Source organism: Caloenas nicobarica, chromosome 1 (genome assembly GCF_036013445.1).
Source record: "Caloenas nicobarica isolate bCalNic1 chromosome 1, bCalNic1.hap1, whole genome shotgun sequence".
NCBI lineage: Eukaryota > Metazoa > Chordata > Aves > Columbiformes > Columbidae > Caloenas > Caloenas nicobarica.
In genome coordinates this window covers 168,959,947-168,979,039 of record NC_088245.1, presented here as the reverse complement: position 1 = coordinate 168,979,039, position 19,093 = coordinate 168,959,947, and the positions used below count along the sequence as shown (strand labels likewise).

Here is a 19,093-nt window from a genome sequence, read left to right as displayed (position 1 = left end):
TGACACATGAAAGCTTGCACATTAATGAAATATAAATATAGGGAAAATTCTGGTTTTATGACTTGTCAGTAGATACTTAAGGAATAATTTTGCAGAAAGAAAAATGTCATTCCTCAAATCAAACAAAAACTTACAGGTTCAGGTTTGATACAAGATGTCAATAAATAAGTTTAGGTAGCTACACTACACTGAAGCAAGAGCCCCTGTCACCTAAGCTTTGCAAAATTCTAACAAGCTACATTGCCAACTGCCTGACTCCTCTGACAAACACTGAAATAAGTTGCTTCTGTGCAATTAAGTTACTATTTCAGGATAAGATTGCGTCATCCTCACTCATGAGGATGTCTGTGAGCAAATTTCCATTGACATGAGATTTGTGGGAAGGATTGCCTTCCTCTTGGACTGCAAATAAATCAAATGTGTCCAAGAACGTTTCTGGACACCACATTCCAGCTGGCCCTGAAAGGACAGTGTCCATGCTGGGCAACTCCTTTAACCTCTCAAAGAGGGGAGGTGCTGGCAAGCTGACTTTTAGGAATGGCCCTGGAACATTTTAGCTCTTGAACTATGCTGGGGAATAGCTTGGGAGAGAGAGTACTTTTTGGCACATGCTTAACTCACACCAAGGAAAGTCTTAACGCTTCACCAGCGTGGGCAATTGCAATCCATTGTCCAGGAACATTTCCACCTGCTGTCTGATTTATTAGTACAGAGGTGGCCAGGGACACTGTCGCACACTTGCAGACTTTGTACTGTGATTGTATGTATGCAGGAGAGAACAGTTCAGGCACAGCCCTGATGGGAAGTTCACTTTTTATACCATTACCCTCCCACCCATACATTTTTCAGAATAACTTACACAGTCTTTTTCTTCCACTTGAGACGAAGGGGCCTGAGGAATGCCTTCCTCCCCAAGAACAGCATTTAGAGTAGTAGGCAGTGTGTGGTTAGATAGCCTTCACATGAAGCTGCAGTATTTTGGGATCCCCCTGCACTGGTTTTAAAGTATGAACACAGTGTTTCTCCAACAACAATAACAACAAAGTCACTGAGCTATTAAAAAATATATATACATTATAAACAACTGCATAATCTCTATCTGCAGAGCAGCAGAAGACAGTAAACCTACTGCTAAAAGGTACATTGCATTCAATGAGGTCTGCAAGAAGGCGTTGATGCTCCTGCTTTTCTCTACTACTCCGTGCAGCTGCAGCTGGGTAAGTTCACCAAGTGTATCGTTGATTCCTTAACTGCTCACTTATATACTTCATAGTGCCAAATACATCGGGGGAAAAAAAAACACAACAAACTAACACTACAGTAAATTATCATTCTGTCTACAATAATTAAACAAAATGACCCAAAGCAAACAAAACAATTTCAAAATTTTCTCCTTTTTGCAATAGTTTATGCAAGAGAACTGACAGGGAAAAATAACTTGGTTCGCTTTGTGCATTTGACAGTGTTTGTGGTACACCAACTTTTACACGTGTCTTATATGGTAACAAGAAATAACATCAATGCCTTAAAAAAATCAATAACTGATAAAGAACTGCACTACAGTGGAAGCTGACAAAGATCTGAATTGATTTTTAGACCTAAAGTGGAACTGTCTGTCTCTAATTCAAGTAACAGTTTTAAGTATAACCAACCAATGCATTTTACTTACAGTGCAACTAATTTTGAAACATATATTGCTATAGCCCTGATGTTTGACTTCATTTCTGAAGATAACAATGTTAAGATTGGATGACCGTTTAGACATTTTCCACTTCGGTGTGTTTTTTGAGACACACTGAAAGAGCATCAATATGTTCTTTTATTAGTAATCATATTGACAACCACATGATTTATGATCAGTTCATACACACTGCTTCTTCATCAAAATAAAATTAAGGTGAAAAAATAAAATTGAAAAACCCACATTTTTTCAAGGTGCTCTCTATGTCCATAAGTTGTTTTTTTCTCCAGATATTTCTCCCCTTATGTACCGGCTCAGACTCTCCAAGCTAAACTTGTGTCTGCGACATCTGATTTGCATCAAGTGCCTCCCCTTGTAACAGATTTCAGGTGCACTGAGTGGTTTTGTAATTATACAGCAGGCTTTCAGGAAGGCAGAGCTACTCTGATTATACACTTTCTTATATTTTTAAAACAGAATATCTCCCTTGGCAAGATTGTTTTAAAATGTAACTTAAACTCCAAAGTATTAAAACATCCATAAATAATCCTATATAATAGTAGACTACATCGTCACAGCTTCCGATTATTGGTAACTTCTACTGAAATGGGAACCAATCCATTTTAGTTTAAAACTTGGAACATTTTAGCCATAAGCTTCTCTAATGAGCATGAAGGATTCGAGTCAGAGGAAAAAAAAAAGTTTCCAGCACATATATATAGCACAATGTCTGTTGCCTTTTCCCAAGATTGAAAACACTGAAATCTCACCCTGTTCCAAGTGAAATTGTTGCTACTCGTGCCCAAAGGTAACGATACCTGTGACAGAGGAACAGCAGATTATGCTTTTATCATAATAAGGCTTCTGTCTCCATCATCTGCTTTTATCATAATAAGACTTCTGTCTCCACCATCTGAAACACAGCGCCAATAGGTAAAGACAAGGGGGAACTCTTTAAAGACACATAAAGAGTTCTCGAGTAATAAAAATCACACTAAAGACGTGAAAATAACATGTTTTCTGGAACTGTGGATTTTAATGTCACATGAACAGAAAAATGCTTTATGTCTCTCTAAAATGCAGGATTTACGTATGGCAAAGTAATATTTTTTTCCTCCTTGTCTTAAACTTTCAGAGACAGAATATTAATGAGAAAAATATCTTTCATCCTCCTCTTTCACCCTTTGTCTTAGTAAGTGGCAGTAAACCTTTACGTATTATAGCAGTAAAGGTCAAGGGGAGGGACAGGGGCCAGAAAAAAGAAATATGAAAGGAAATAAATAAGACTATCACATAGGGGGTCTTGAAACAGACAGCATTTTTGAAAGAAAAAGTATTATATATATATGCACGTAATTTCCATGCCAAACTGTCCTGATTGCAATGAGACATCAATTTTTATTTCTGAATTTCCAGTTTAAAATCAGAATGTGTAAACAGGAACAAAACTGAGTATTTTCACTGGTAAGGATTTGGTGTGCTTTGTCACACTGTAGTCTACCTGCAACCCTGACCTGTAATTGATTTATTTAAGATGAGCCAATACATTGCTGACATTTTCAGTAAGAAATCTATCCAGTACTATTCATACAGGCACTATTCATTTAAGTGTGCTCTCATATTCAGCCAACTTCTTTCTGGGTCTCTGCTTCAGTGACTGATTGAGAAATTAGTCTGAGCAAATCAAATCATTATTGCGTGTTGTACCTGCACCCATCTAGGAACATCTGAGATGAGACAGACTGTTCAAATCCATCTTCCTCAACAGTTAATTCCTAAAAATAATTGAATGTTCTACTGCAGTACAGAAATGCATTCTATTCTATCCCTGCCATTTAAGAATACGCCTTAAGATTTCACTCATCACAAAAAAATGAATTCTTTTTTTGCTGAAAGAGAAAAAGGTAATACAAGTCATACTGTACATTAAAAAAAAGGCAAATTATGCATGGTGCATAAATGATCAGTACTTTGCTACTGTCGAGTCACTTCCACCTCACACATGCTAAGTTTTGTAAGAAACTGTAGAAAAGCTATTGTGTTAATCATCATCGCTTAACTACTGCACTTTGGAGAATTTTGGCTTTACTGATTTGCAAACTTGCTTCGATATGTAAATACTCACCTGAATATGATCTCAAACCCTTTAAGAATGCATTTTATTTCCATCTAAAGTACTACACCTTTTTATTCTCCACTTGAATCCAAGTTTTTCTCCTTTTCTTTCTTTTTTTTACTATGATCACTATCTCAAAAAAGAAATTATAATCAAGCCTCAAACCATTAAAGAGCAAAATAAAAAATTTACTTGAGGATATTAAGAGATATTTCTAAGTTACTGTACAAGCAAGTTTGATGTATTTATTTGTAGCTCACATCATTTGGAAAAATGTAAGTCCAGTCCTGCAGGTCTCTAAGCAACCCTTACAGCGACATCAGAATTGACAGGTTAACAGATCAAAACACTAAAGCAAAAACACAACAAATAGAGCAATAATAAGGGTTTTCCTCCTCTCATGGTTTAATAGCTGCCTAAAATCAAAGTCCTATAACATGTATATCTGGCACAACTTTCATGTTTATCTTCAAAACCTGTGTATGGAAAGTTTTCCTTGCTTGTACCTCCACTTCCCTATCTCAGAGGACAAAGTAGGCACGCTTTAATAACATTATCTCAATCCACTTGAAAAGCCTTCTTAATTCTTACTACAGCAATCTAATCTGTTTGAGGCAAGATTTTGCTTTTATTTAGAATAGTAAACCTTATCTAATTAAGCGCAATATTAGGATGTTAACTAACACACACAAGCCAACTTTTAAGAGTCCCCGGCGCACACACTAACTCATACTACCTGAAGTCCTGACCCCAGCGCCACAGTTGTCCCCACTGGTGGTGTCCAATGCCACCCTCCCAAATGTCCTCGTCCCCAAGTGTCATACGTGCAACCCAATTCACTGGCAGTGGGCCTATTTGGGGGAGGGGGGGTCCCACAATTTATCCTCATTAAGAACCAAGTGGAAGGTGACAACCAGTGTTCGATGTTAAGACCAGCTTCAAATTTCACTATCAACAAGAAGATGGTTTTCCTTTTCCCTTAGAACCTGTCATCTAGGTAGTCAAAGCATTTGCTCATACCTTCCTTGAGTGAAATGTCAATCACTGGAAAGCCAGGGCTCACCTTCAGTATTGTCAAGTTTATCAATACACTGAAAAGGCTGGATTTACTGTCTACTGAAATCAGTGGGGTTTTGGGTTTCCGAAATATAGCCTAAAAGTCAAAGATTCCTCAAGTAAATGGATTATTTGGTTATTCCCATGTTTGTTTTCAGTCAGCAACCCAGGACAGTTTAGGCTTAAGCACCTAATCTAATTCAAGAATCATATTCAGTGATTGGAAACATATGATGGTTACTAACCTCTTCAAGAACAAAATTTCTAGAAAAAAAAAAATATATAAAAATCTCTGTTTATCAGCACTCAAGTACAATCTCACCTATATGCCCCAACACTTGGTCAAAATATACTGATGCACTTTAAATACAGACAAATTACTCATGCAATATAAACTACCTTCCTCCTGGCAAATCCCACTCAGAAGGCTAAATATATACTGCTCCTCTTACCGAAGTATCCTACCAGCTGGTGCAGAAAGGAAAGAAAACCAGTTCACATTTTTCACCTGAGAGGTAAGGTAAAAAAACCAAACAAATGAACAAAAAACCAAAAACAAAAAACCAAGGCTCATGTATCAGGTGGTTCTGTTTTGCAAACTAGTCAGGACTTGAACTTTTTAATTTCAGTTGATGATTGATAACCAATATGCACAAACACACAGAGTAAGGTTTTTGAGTACTACAGACCTACGTAAAATAGCCCAAACACCAGATCACAGGTTAAAATTAAGGGGCAAAAAGATGTAACGTTTACTCAGTGCTCTGGTTTTCAACTTTTAGTGAGTTCCTAATTTATTAGTTATAACTTGTTTTTGTTGGAGAGAGTTCAGAAAAGGCTGTGAGATTTTTCTAAGCGTCAGCTTAAAAATACTTACAACTATTTCTTAAATGCCAGCTTAAGAAATGTATAAAAAAAATTCAACATTAAGACCTCTAAACTTGCAGAGACATGCTCAGAACAGGAAATGATAGTTTGTTAATAAAGAAAGGTAAATCATTCTCTAGGCTTCCGGTGGGAAACTTGGCAGCAAAAGGATTTTGACCTCAGTGGAAGGTAAATGCCACAAATGACAAATCAAGCAACTTTCTTCTTACAAGTGAGGCAAATGTTTGACATAAGGCTGGACTGCACTCAGATCTATCATTCCCTGTGGCATATTCTTCTACTTTTAACAAATAACCCTGCAAGATTTTTTCACTGACCGTATTAATTTTCTCTTTTTTTTCTCTCTTTCTCTGAGTAAGGCCATGCAAGCCTAACATTTTTTGTGAATGATTACTTATTTCCTATTTGAAGCACAAAAGCTCATCACTTATAGAATAGGTCAAGCTTTCAGTGCCTATTAGTCCTAGTCTGGAATTAATTAATCCATTTTCCTACATTCGTTTTCCTTTTCTGTTGTAGGAACAGTATACGGGACATTTGTGCAAAGGAAGGAAGCAAAATTCCTGCATTATTTTCAGGTGATACACTTAAAAATTCTATTTTCGTCTTCTTATTAGACTCAACGTGATTGTATCCCTGTGAAGTTTGCAATTAGAAGTACCAGTTATCCCAACTCAGAACAATAAATGGGGGGAAAGAATGACAAGTAGCCCAGTTTAATTTCAAACGTTAATATATTTTCTATTTTATAGTGAACATATGCATCGTTCACCCCTTATTTGCAGCAACTATGACGTTCTCATAAAAAGGGGTGACACTTGTAAGATGCCTCTTAAAATAAATATTTCTTTTTATAAAATAATAAAACTTCAAATAAATATTCTTTACACTAAACAATATGTTGAAAAAATTAGAAAATAAAGGCTGAATTTTACTGTAACTGTACAATATACATGAAGTCCAAAGGGAAATCAGAATCTTGTAATAGAAGGTTTCTGTAAGACAAAATACAATCTAAAAACATACTGATTGATTCACATTCTTCCGAATGTACAACATATTAGTATAATATTTTGTGACTGTGCCATGTCTTATGACACCACTTATTTTTCACAGTTGAAAATATTATTGTATATACAAAAATATAGCACATTATCTCTGGCAGAAAAAAAAAAAAAGAAAAAAAGGAGTCATTTGCTAATTTACAAATTTTGCAAGTACTATTCACAAACAATAGAGTTGCCTAGGAGTGTCTGTGTTGCTTTAGCTTATGCAATATGTGGGTCACAATGTACTGCATCCCATTTTTTTTTTCTGTATCCCACTAGATGGATTCTAACAAGAGGATCAGTTAAGATGGCACACGCAGAGAGAAGCATTTCACTGCGAAGAGCAAAGTATATCCCCCTACCCTTCTACTACAGTGCCAAGACCATAGCTGCTTAGTTGGTTGCATATGTACGTCTAAAATAATTCTCGTTACTTTACTATTTCTGACTAGTGATGCTATGTTGGCTTTTCAGAGTTCCTGGGGGGGACGCTGGGAACTTTGCAGCAAACGGTGTTGGAGTGTTTACAGCGGCACCCCGGCCGATTTACCCGGTCGTAACAGCCCTGGCACAACTTAAGGCAACCCTTGGCTGGTAGGTAACACCACAAGCAAGGCAGAAAGAGGGACACCACACCCATGGCGGACCATCTAGTGCAGCAATGCGACTGACTGCAGGAGCAGGGGTTGTCAGCGCAGTTGTCCTCGTCATCGTTCGAGCAGTGATAGAAGAGGCCCTTCACGCAGCAAACGCAAGTCCCGTAATCGACCACGTTCTGGGCTGAGCAAAGACACTGCTTGTCACAGATCCAACATGATGGGAGGGTCCTGGGATACGTGCATTCCTTGCACTTACACTTCCCACAGTCCTCACACCTGTAGCTGTGCGCTCCCAAGTCTTCTTTGCTCAGCGGCTTCAGCTCGCTTGTCTTGAGCTCAGACTTGGGCTGCATTCGGACTATCCCGTCGGCAACAGGCCCCGAAGATGATCCTAGAAGTCTCTGTTCAGACGAATTACTGCTCGTACTTGTCCTTGTACTGCTCCGTGAACCTGTGCTGACCGTGCTGATGGATCGGGACAGAGGCGCCCGAGGAGAGGCGTGCGTTTGCGTGTGCTGAATCCGGCTAAAATGACGATGCTCAGGCAAGCCATGGGGCCTTTCACTTTTGGGCTGGCTCACTAGCCGAGGAGCAGATTTGACCCCTGGCCGTGGAGCCACCGTAGGTCCCTCCGTGTACTCATTCGTGTTCCGGATGGCTCTGATCTGGTCCAACGACAAGACGTGAACCTGCTGCATCAGGACATCTCGCAGGTCAGGCTCCCCGTGCTGTCTCCCACTGTCACGCCGAGCCTGTAGCAAGGCTTGCGACCCGCTGCTGTGCTGAGCTCTCGTCTCCATCAGTGCCCAGAAGCGTGCTCACCCCGGCAGGCTTAGAACACATCTGAAATCCTGGAGCGACAAAGAGAGGATTCACTATTGCAACACATCTCACGCTCCCTTTCCAGCAGTCTTTCAAGCCTGCAGGATCCCACAGCACCACACACAATCAAGTAATGCATCAGCCATTAAAAAAAAAAAAAAAAGGAGTCACATCTGGGGTGGAGCGCGGGTCAGTTGAATGCACTTCCCTTGGCCTGTCCTGCCAACTCCTGTGGAGAACTTAAAGGGATTCTGTTCTAGGTCCACGCCTCTTAACCTGTGGCTCTAGAAAGTCTACCTATTGTGCCTGCTAACTAAGGCTTCTCAGGCCATCTTCTGGTTAGACCACGGCCTTTAAAGTGATTACATTTCAGCCACTTGAAGTGACTCTTCACAACAGGCTACTGAAAAACATATATATATATACATATACATATATATATATATATCAGCCTGCAAGTATTTAGCAAGTGTAATGTGACCTGCTGATGACAGACATATAATTCTCCAATTTTGCTTAAAACTGGATAATATTTTGGTAGGCTAGTCTCTTTACATATTAAACTTTACATGATGTAAATAGGAAATTTTCGTTTAATAGCAATGGTCCCAAGAAAAACACTAAATAGCAATAAAATGTTTGAGGTTAGACATTAAATGAGTTAGTGCTACCAAAAACTTCAACAGCACAAGTAAAAATATCTCTCTCCAGTATTTTAGTGTGTGTCACACTTGTGTACACCACTGTGATTGTTATTTTAAGGCTCAATACTACAAAAGCAACACCACCACAATTTTATTTTTTTTAAATGTGTAAAAAATTCCATAGACTACATTTCAAATTGTATATATTACCATGAGTGGCTTGTGGGACAGAGGCATGCATAATATAATCAAACAATGCCAGCATCCAAGAAGTCTACTTGACTGTGAATATGACTTTAAAGGATCATTAACTACAAAGTAGAAACGCAGACTTAAGAATTTAAATGGAAAGCCAGTAAAAGACTCAGAAGATGAGAACTTGTAAATAACTAACTTCCACACTCAGATATGCAAAAGTTTCAAGTACTGACCTCTAAATTAGTTAATATTTGTTCTGCCTTTATCATATCTTAAAGTGGTTCCAAAATCCAATTACCTACATGAAAATCCAGAACAACATTTTACAACTAAAACCCAAGCAGGAACCAGGCTTCTTACAAGGACCACACAATGTCTTCAATTACACCTAGAAAGGGCACCATAGTGTTACTCTGTACACATCAGTTACCAACAATAATACTATACTGCAGTATAATAAAATATAGCCAAACAGTTTAACAATGAATATCTCAAGACACTGTCTTTACTCTAACAGAAGTGGAAAACATTTAACCTTGTAACTCCTGGCTCCCTCCCCACAAGTGCTTTTTTTATTATTAAAAACCAAACAAACAAAAACACCCACTAAGTTTTAAGAGTGACCACCTACTTTAAATATTGCCAAATCCTGGTTTTGGACACAGAGTGTATGTCATGGTGTCCAAGCCCTCAGAAAAGAAAAAAAAAGAAAAAAAAAGAAAGGAAAAAAAAAAAAAGTCTTGCAAACTTATCTTGAAGCATTGCTTATGTTTTCTTCAAATTAAAACCTTTGCCATATAAAAAGTTCCAACCAACAGCCTAAGGAGACTTTTTTTTTCATCTGAAACTATCTGGAGATAAAAAGGAACAGAAAATAAAATACCTTCCCCATCACTGAGAGGAACTAGCAGCCCTATCTGCTCTCCAGGTCCAGACTTGAGCCAGACTCAGCCAGCCGAGAAGATACGCGGAGTCAAACCCTGCCTCTCCAGAAATGACAACCCAGCGCTAAAGCAAAGCTGACCCTGACCTGCGGACGCTTAAGACGACACCGGTCTCGGTGGCGAAGCCCCTTTCAGACGCCAAGGTGGGAGCTGGAGGAGAAGCCTCGGCGCTTTGGCCCCTTCCCCTCTCCCGGGTCCATCCCGGGGCGCAGCAGGTGGGAGGCGGCCGCCCCTCGCCCCCAGGAGCGCGGCCGCAGGCGCCGCCGGCAGCCCCGCAAGTGCAGCCAACCTGGAGATAAACCGGGAGACATCCTCTGGGCCGGGAGGTGGGAGGGGGCTGCTGCAGCCGCCTTATCGGGAAAGTCAAACCCATGTTTCCTTTTAACTCTCCCCTCCTGCCTTCCCCCGAGAGATGCTAAAGAAGCCTTCCCCTCCCGGGTAATGCAAGGCGCCCTGCAGACGGTCTGAGACAACACCTCCGGGACAGCTGGGCAAAAGGCTGATTACCCCCCTCTCGCCTTGCCATAAGCACCCATTCAGCTCCACAAAGCCGGCCGCTGGAAAAGCTCCTCTTATTTTACGCATATTCTGCAAATTGCCTGAACTTCAGTCCGCCCCCCTCCGCCCCAGCCCGAAGGGACCCAGAAGGCATTTTCAGCGGGACATCGGTCCGAGCCGGGAGATCCTCCTTTTTCTCCCCTTGATAGATCCGCTAACAGGACAAGAGGCAAGCCTCCAGCACATTTATTTGCAAACATACATTCGCCTGAAAATTCTTAGGGGAAACACGTCTCTCCCTCTTCTGATCTAGCCCTTCTCTCCTTTCCATCCACCAAGAGCAGAGAAGCAGCATTTGCCTTTTTTTTTTCTGCGTGCATGTGTGCGACAACACGATTCCCCACTTCTAAAAGCCAAAGTCCACTCTCGCAGAGCTCAAGTGCCATGATTGCTAACTTTTCCTAGCTGGGATTGGCAAAAGGGCGAGCAAGGGGGCCGGGTTTCGCGTTCGGCACATTTGGGGAAGTTTAAAACGCAAGGGGTTTCTTGCGTGCTGTGGAAAAACCCCGTGTCTCGCTGGCTGGGAGAAGGCAAGCCTAAGGGGGAGAAGTCCTCTGCCCGTGATTTTCTGTTTTGTGTCCGGAGCCAGTGCAAGGCACCCCCACCCCCATCCTCACCGCACACACACCAACCACCTCCTCTTCTTTCAAAGTGCTTTGAAACCCCCATTAAGGGCCGAGTGTGTGATCAGACTATGGATTAGGGCAAAAGGGACTTTACCATCGGGGTGGGGCAAACTGACACACAAATAGCTTGCTGAAAACACCAGCAGGTTTTTTTTTTTTTTTTGGAGGGGGGGTCAGGAGGGGTTGTTACAAAGTAAACCCACCAAAAAAAAAAAAAAAGTAACAGCAAAAATTAAGGCTTTCCTTTCCCTCCACACATATCCTCTGCATAGAAGAATCTGAGCAAGAACTTTGCTCGTCTTATGGATCGAATTAATTTAATCACACGAGAAATATATATGTGTATATATGCACACACACATATATATTTATACCAGACGTGCACTCACTTCCGAATTGCACGGATCTCCCGACGCCACTACAGACAGGCGTAAATCACTCACTGAAAGGCGGGTTGCCTGCTCTCCCCCAAGCCGGAGGGACAAACAGCCCCGGCGCTCGACAACCCCGCAGCGCCCTCCCTTCAACTCCCCCCGGGGCTTGTCGGAAACCCACGCGTGCCCGGCGAGGCAGGAGCGCGCAGGACCGCCCGTGCCCGGCTCCCCGCTGCAGGGAAAACACGCCGAAGTCCCGTCCCGTCCACTCCCCGTGCCCCGCTCGCAGCCCCCGCAGGCATTGCCTCCGCGCCCGCGCAGCCCTCCGCCCTCCGCGCAGCCTTCCGCCCCCTGCGCCCCCGAGGCACCCCGGCGGGGAGCAAACGCGGCGCAGCCCGCAAACCCCAGCAGAGCTTCCCCCACCACAACCCCCCTTCCCGGAGAGAAACCGCTCCGAAATCCCACCTCCGGCTCCTCTTTGGGAAAGGAAGGAGAGAGGAAGGGGGGAGAGGGAGAACCTGTACGAATGGAAAAGGGATCGGCCTCAAACATTTCCACGAGTTTTCTTGGAGCAACCAAGGGAGGGGGGGGGTACTGAAAAGCTTGTTTTGCAAAGAAGGAAAAGGCTCTCACCGTGATCGCGGCGCTGCACCAAACCCCTCTCTCTCTTGTATTTTCTTCTTCCTGCGGTTTGCAAATAAATCCAGCCCTAAAGCAAAAAAAATTCTTTTCCAAACTCTGCTTTAGTCCAACTTGCAAATTAGAGTAAGAATGATCACCATGTAAAAAAAGTCCAGAGCAAAGTTAGGTCCCTCTCCCCAGATCGATTATAAATACGTGTGTGCGCGTATATACTATTAACAATGATCAAAACACCTCTCCGGATCGGGGTGGGTTTTCTTTGCTCCTAAAAAGAAATCACTCAAGTCTCTCACACACACTTTCCTTTTTTTTTTTTTTTTTTTTCCTCAATGAACAGGAGGCCGAATCGCCAATACCAAGTCACTTTTTTGTTGTTGTTGCAAATGATCAAAAGGAAGGGGAAAGCCAAAGAAAACAAAATAAAGTGGATCTAAAATAAAATCCCAAAGCTTTCTTCCACTGAGCTCTTCCAAAAAAGCAGCTTGTGCAATGTAGCCGTCCTGCTGAGAAGCTGCTTGCTGCAAGCTCCTCTCCCCTCTCTCTAGCTTTCTCGCTCCCTCTGCGAGCGTGTGTGTGCTGCAGGCAGCTCTGTGGTTTGCAATCGGGGGGGGTGTTTTGGGAGCGCAGCGGATTTGTGGTGGTGGTTGTTGTTGTGTGTTTGGAGGAGGTGGAGGAGGAGGAGGAAGATTTGAGATCTGAGCTGTAGGGGCTCGGCGTTTTTCTGCTCGCTCGCTCGCTCTCCCCCTCTCTCTCTTTTTCTTTCCGGAGGACGTAGGGTGATCTCTCTGCAAAAGCAGCAGTAAATGGCGTCATGTGGATCTGAGGAGGAACAGAGCAGTTGTTGTCCCAGAGGATATATCGCATCCGGTCCCAGCTCATTGGCTCTGCGGGGCTACATTCACTGGCGCTCCCAGCGCCCTGCCAGCACTCCGAGCTGCGGGAGGCATTCAAAAGGGCAGTGCTGCCGCCGCGCCAGCCCGGCCCCGGCCCTTCCCTTCCCTGCGCTGCGCGGGGGCGGCGGGGAGCCCCGCTCCCGGGGCCTCGCCGCAGCCTGTTTTCACAGGAGGCTCCTCTGTGCGCGGTCACACGGCGCTCGGGGTTGCTTTTGTGCTCGTGTATTTATTCAGAGGCACAGCGGCGATAGGTTTGCAGGGAGCCGAGGGGAGCTCCCTTCTCCCGGGGAGGGAGACACGCGCTCCTCGCCGCTGTGGGCTTTCGGGGGACCCGTTTCCTGGTGCTCCCTCCCCCCCGTGTTTTTATTTAACCGAGTGGAATAAAAGTTTACACTTTCTGCCCTCCCCTCCTCCCCCCTCTTTTCATCAGTCAGTCCCCGGCCGCGCAGGGAGAAGGAAGGGTGATTACTTGGGGCATTGTCCCGCGGCTTAACGCGATTAGGCGGCGCGGAAGGCGCCCCCGTGGCCGGCCGGGAGCGCGGAGCGGGGCCCGCGGGGCGCGGAGCCGCGGGGCGCGGAGCCGCGGGCCGTGCGCGGCGGCGGGGGCGGCGGGACAGGCCGCTGACAGCGCGCCGTGGTGCTTTCCGCGCCTCGGGCAGCTGCACGGTTTGCGGCGTCCCAGGGCAGCAGCGGTGTCTTCTCGCCTGTGCGGAGGGGTGAAGGGTTTTTTTAGGGGGAAACAAAAAAAAAAAAAAAAAAGAAAAAGGGAAAAAAACTTTGTTTTAATTAATTCACATTCGCCTGGGGGGACACAGTCTGCGAGCAGCTCATAAACGTGACTGTTTGTCTTCTGGGCGTTTCCTGACAGGGCCACAGCTCGATCCCTTTAGTACGAGCTGAAGTTACCGACGGGCCCACTTTCGCTGGGCCCGGGCATCTTGCGCCTACATGTACGCGCAAAGCAGCGTATCCACGTAGGCGTGCACCCAGCACAAATATATCCGTATCACGTGTAGCACTGCTTAAAATATACACGATGTGTAAGGCGGTAATGCATTGCATTATTTACATGAACAAGCCTCAGTGCAAAAACCCCATCAGCCCTTTTTACTACTTGAGGCAATTTTGCAGGCACTTCCTCTTCTACACCTGCTAGTCACGGCTTTTTGAAGGGGGTGGTCGTTCTCAAAAACATGGAAATAAAGAGAGCAGTGCTTTACACGGGCGGCCTTTAGGTTTTCATGTTTTTATACGCAAACATCCATTCGTCCACAATAATGTTCTGAACCTGCAAATTATTTTCCATAGTTGCTTGTCAGTAAGGTTAGCCTGAGTTACACGAGTCTAACTTCTTTCCTTCCACGGCAGCTTCACCAGCCCCTACCCTGCCTAAAAATGCTGCCGCCTCAGCGCGGGCGGTGCTCCGTGCCCGGGCCTCCGTCCCACCCGCACCCTCCTCACCCTCCTCGCCCTCCTGCACCCGCAGACGGAGCAAAATGCTCGTCGGGGCGGGGGCAGCCCCGCTGCCGGAGCCGCAGCCCCGCGGGGCTGGGTTTCATTCAGGACTCCCGGTGCATGGAGGCGGCGGCGCGGCCGCTCTCCCCGCCAGAGGGAGCGCGGCGCCGGGGCGGGGGGGCTGCGGGGAAAAGGGGGCACGGCGCCCCTGCGGCACCCGCCGGAGGCTCCGCGCAGGCAGCAGCCCCGCCGGCGGGCAGGGGAAAGGCGGGAGGAAGCCCATGGGCCTTCCCCTGGGTCTTCCCCACGGGAGGGGGGCACCCACCGGCGTGGAGTCGCGCTGCGGAGCGCGGCTGCGGAGAGGACCAACTCGGGCGTCCTCCGATGTGCAGGCTGCGGACTCCGTCGGCAAGGACATCCCACGGGATTCAGCTGCGAGAGATGGGCATAGCTTAAAATACCTGGGAAAGAGAAGGCACGATCTTAATTTCACTTCACTGTGGAAAGAGAAAAATCACTTCCTCCCACATAGCTAAGTCAAAAATTAGGTGGAGAGCTCTTTATGCAAGCGTATACTCATGGGAAAGGTCTGCTAGATTATTTGTCAATGTTTACACTGAGTATATAAATACTGTTTAAACTGGAAAGTCCATAATATCGTTTTTAGATCTGTTGGTCACTAGAGCAATCGGCAATTTATATGCCATTTCTCAAGTACAGGTGTATACACTTAATATAGTGAGTAGTTCCCCAAACAGATATGAGAACAGTGAAGCTATTTTTATTCGGAGCCAGTCATGCGTGCAAAATGGTGAAGTGTCAATGTCTTACAGCAAAAAAACCAAAAAAGCGTAGAGCATCCTAGTACTGCTAAGTTTGAAAAAGAAGCACCAAACCTGCCAAGATTTGCACACAAGCTTCACTTGCACACAGGTGATCAATACCTAGTGAACAAATACACAAAATTAAGTGGGCTTCTTGTCTTGTTTTGTTTTCGAGTTGGAAGCTCAAAGCTGATTTCCCAGGCCTTTAATTTGATGCTACATTGGAACCAGCTTTCGCGGGATTACGTGGATCACTTACATTTCACATTTCTTCTCATGGATAGTGGCTTAATGCATGTGACTATGTTTCCCCTAGTGGTTGGCTCTAACCACTGCATGAATTTTTTTGCTCTCAAACCAAGCAGACCTTGTTTTTGGAGATGAAGGTCTTCAGTTCATTCTCAGCAGAGGAGTGTAGCTGTTGTGTGTATATATGTGTACACATACACATATGTATTCATATACATATAGATCTATGTGTTTGTGACATATTAGAACAGTAGCAATTCCAGTGACTTCAGCTGAAGAGTTGGGCAGAGTTGAGGTGTGTGTGACATGACAGACACCCATCTGAAATAGTCGAAACTTCTCCATGAGGCTGAAATTGTCCCACAAGATTTTACTTTATTTGATTTTCAGATCCAGGACCTGAAAACAAGTAGTATTTCCCCCTTTTGTAAAATAAAAAGAAGTTCATTCATAAGGAATTGCTTCTTGCAGGGCAATGAAAGTGCAGTAAATTTGCTGACTTTCAGAATGTTTTGTACATTATCTCCTGAGCTAATACAGTGAAATGAGGATATTGATTCTGCACATCCTGAAAGGACTAAGTTTGGCTGCACACTGCTTCTAATGACCACTATTTCCTTAGAAACTTAAACCTTTAATTGATTGTCTTTCATGTTTGTAACTTTGAAAAAGGTAATGTACGTAAAAGAATTATTGAATTTTAAAAAAGTAATTAGCTGTAGAGCTTTTTGCCTACTGACATTTCATTGAGATTCTCAGGGCAGACAAGGACACTTAGATCATAGAGAGAAACAGAGAAGTAAAACTCACTTCACTGTAAATGGTCATTTTTTATGACAAAAATTGTGTCCCTGAATCAGTACTATTAATTTTACTTTTGTAATTTTTATTGTAGGTTACCTGAAGGAAATCCCAGAACTTCTTAAGAGGGGAAAATGAGCAAAGGCTACTGGGAACCCACTCTGGTGGGACAAGGAGCAGCACTGTTAAATGTGAAAAATAGAATCAATACCTGCTGCTCTGGTTGAGAATACACATGCTTTGCAACTGCTGGGATTTGGTCTCCTGTTTTTATGGATGCTCAGTTCTTCTGGGATTAAACTACAGTTACACAGATCTAGCTAATGATCACCACCTTCCTTAAAGGTGATATAGGCCAGATCCTGTGTAACTTTATCCCATCTTAAGAATTGCCTCAGTATATGGAGGGACAGTTGCCAGGAGAATATTTTCTTGTTGGATACCAAGTATACTTATGTAAACTTAAAAAAATAAACAAATCCCATTCCTGATCCTTCTGAAATTATACTGAAGAATACATACATTTAGTATTTATAATATAATGTGGAACTTTTGCATATAAATTGTTCTAATAAACTAGTATGCTCTTTGATGTGCTGTTCAATGTTATTTGGTTATATTTGTGTCCTTGATAAAATCAGCATTGGTTTTTTGGAATTCAACTTTATAAACCTTTCCAGCTTACACAGTGTATTTTATAATTAGTTCTTTCTTCTCAAATACCTTGAGACCAAATGTTCAAAAGTGGGACAATTTAGCATGGACAGGACTAAGCGCAGTTTATTTGCTAAACTGGTATTATGGCAGGCTTTTTATGGTGTATTTGTTTGTCCTAGAATTTTCCTCTTAATGTTTTTGACTGCTTTGGTAGAAGTAATCGTGATAATGACACCACAGACAAGCCATGTCTGTCAGTGTTTGAAACACTGCACTGTCTAGCTTTTTTTCACTTAGAAGCTAGATAACACTGGGCTTGACTATAGTAGAATTTTCTGCAAAATTAACTGATTGCCTATTAAAATGTTAGTAAGTAAGTGCTAGTTTGGAAATTCCCCAAATATTTTGCAGCAGAAAACAGACATTTGTGTGTTGACCTGGGATTAAAGTGACTCAGAAGAAATGGAAGAGGTCAATGTTAGCAGTTACGGGAAATTTGGGAACAAGAAGGTTTTATGAAGAGATTTATCACATCTCTACTGTGGTTTGCAGCAGTACTTTTCAGACTTCTTTGGTCTGTAGACTTTTCTATACTTTAGAAAAGAAAAAAGAAATCACAAGGGAAGTGCAAACTTTTTTAGAAAATTATAAATTATAAGACCTCCCATTTAGAAGTAGTCCATAGGAATCCACAGATCACAGTTAGAAAACCACTGATGTAGAGATACCCAAACTAGCTCTAAACTGCAATGTAGTGGAAAGGTAAATGAATATCTTGGGTCCTGTAAGCAATGTAGCTAAAAGAGCACAGATGTGTGCTCTTCTCGGAAGTGGGAGGTAGCTTGTCTGGACCTCCGTGCTGCAATGGATACTATTCTCCCAGACCGTAAGGTACATTTCTTCACTGGAGGCTGGAGTTCAAACAAACACCTGAGAGATTAGCAATTGGTAGCATATAACTTGCAAACCGGCCAATGGATACGTACAAGTAAAGCTTACAGATTTTGTGCAAACCAAAGCAAGAAGATGGAGCAATTGTTTAAAATTGTATCGTCTTTCTCCCCTGTGTTTGAGATTATTTTTATTTTCCTCAGTTGTGAAAGGCTTGTGTTCATCTGAGTGGCACACAAGCACATCCTGAAAGCAGAGGTGACTTGAGCAGAACAGAATAATTTCCTAGAGATGAATGAATTTTGCCTGAAAAGGAAAATAAAAACTGGTGTTTTGTCGTGTTTTGTCTTCTTTTGTCTGAAAAACAGAACACAACAAAAAATACTGTTTGCATGCTTGTGTCAATCAAAAAAAATTGTGAAAGACCCTGATCCTGCTGTCAGATCTGCATAGGACTGTCTTCTTTCTCCTGATCGTAATGGCAATACTGATGAGAATAATAAAAATGCTGGATATTCTGTCACAGTTTTCTCCACAGATCTCAAAATAGTTTTCAAGAGAAGTTGCTATGTCTGTTTTATAGGTGAGAAAGCCCAGGGGTGAAAGCAAGAAGTAATTTATCTGAAAAGCAAGAACTAGGAGTCTCAGGTCCCAGTCCAATCTCTCTGCTGTGCACATGCTGCTTCCCACAGAGCCCCATGGTGTTGTATTTCCTTATGGGCTCCAGGGTCTTTATGCACAACTAAAATTTCAAGGTCTGTGTCTAACAGAGTCGGAACACCTTAAAAGAGAGTAGGAACTGGTAGATAATTGTACTTATCTTACTCAGAGAGGACAAAATGATTATCTAAACAAGGTTATCTCTGCAGGAGCATCCACTCCCACCACTTGATTAAAGAGTTCCTCTAAACTTCCGTCTCTGCATCTGGGGTATTTACTCCTATCTTATTTGTGGTTTTGTAATCATATTTTCCTGTATTTTAAGCAGGCCTATTACTTTCAAGAACCCCTCAGAGACAAAGGTAGAAACTAACCGAGGAGACGAATCTCCGAGCTGTTCCTCCTAAGCAGGCCCCTGATGCCTTCTGGAACCCAAGTGAAAGTCTGCGGTGCTCTGGGTCTCAGA

The 19,093-nt window shown here is 43.3% G+C and overlaps 1 protein-coding gene across 8 annotated transcripts in view; it reads right to left on the bottom strand.

The window, feature by feature from the left end:
• Positions 1–13,065, bottom strand: part of SPRY2 (sprouty RTK signaling antagonist 2) — a 37,201-nt gene extending 24,136 nt beyond the window's left edge. The window contains exons 1-3 of one of the 8 annotated variants that reach the window (XM_065658651.1): positions 10,084–10,470; positions 9,287–9,351; positions 6,457–8,240 (exon numbers count right to left, since the gene is read on the bottom strand). In XM_065658651.1, coding sequence (XP_065514723.1) covers positions 7,248–8,189 — 942 coding nt within the window. In that variant the 5' untranslated portion in view covers positions 8,190–8,240; positions 9,287–9,351; positions 10,084–10,470 and the 3' untranslated portion in view covers positions 6,457–7,247. Of the gene's footprint in view, positions 1–6,456; positions 8,241–9,286; positions 9,352–9,684; positions 9,707–10,083; positions 10,471–11,172; positions 11,309–11,570; positions 11,824–12,020; positions 12,038–12,188 lie in introns of those variants that run through there. The other 7 variants (XM_065658649.1, XM_065658656.1, XM_065658652.1 and 4 more) reach the window with 7 other exon arrangements.
• Between the last annotated feature and the right edge of the window lie 6,028 nt (positions 13,066–19,093).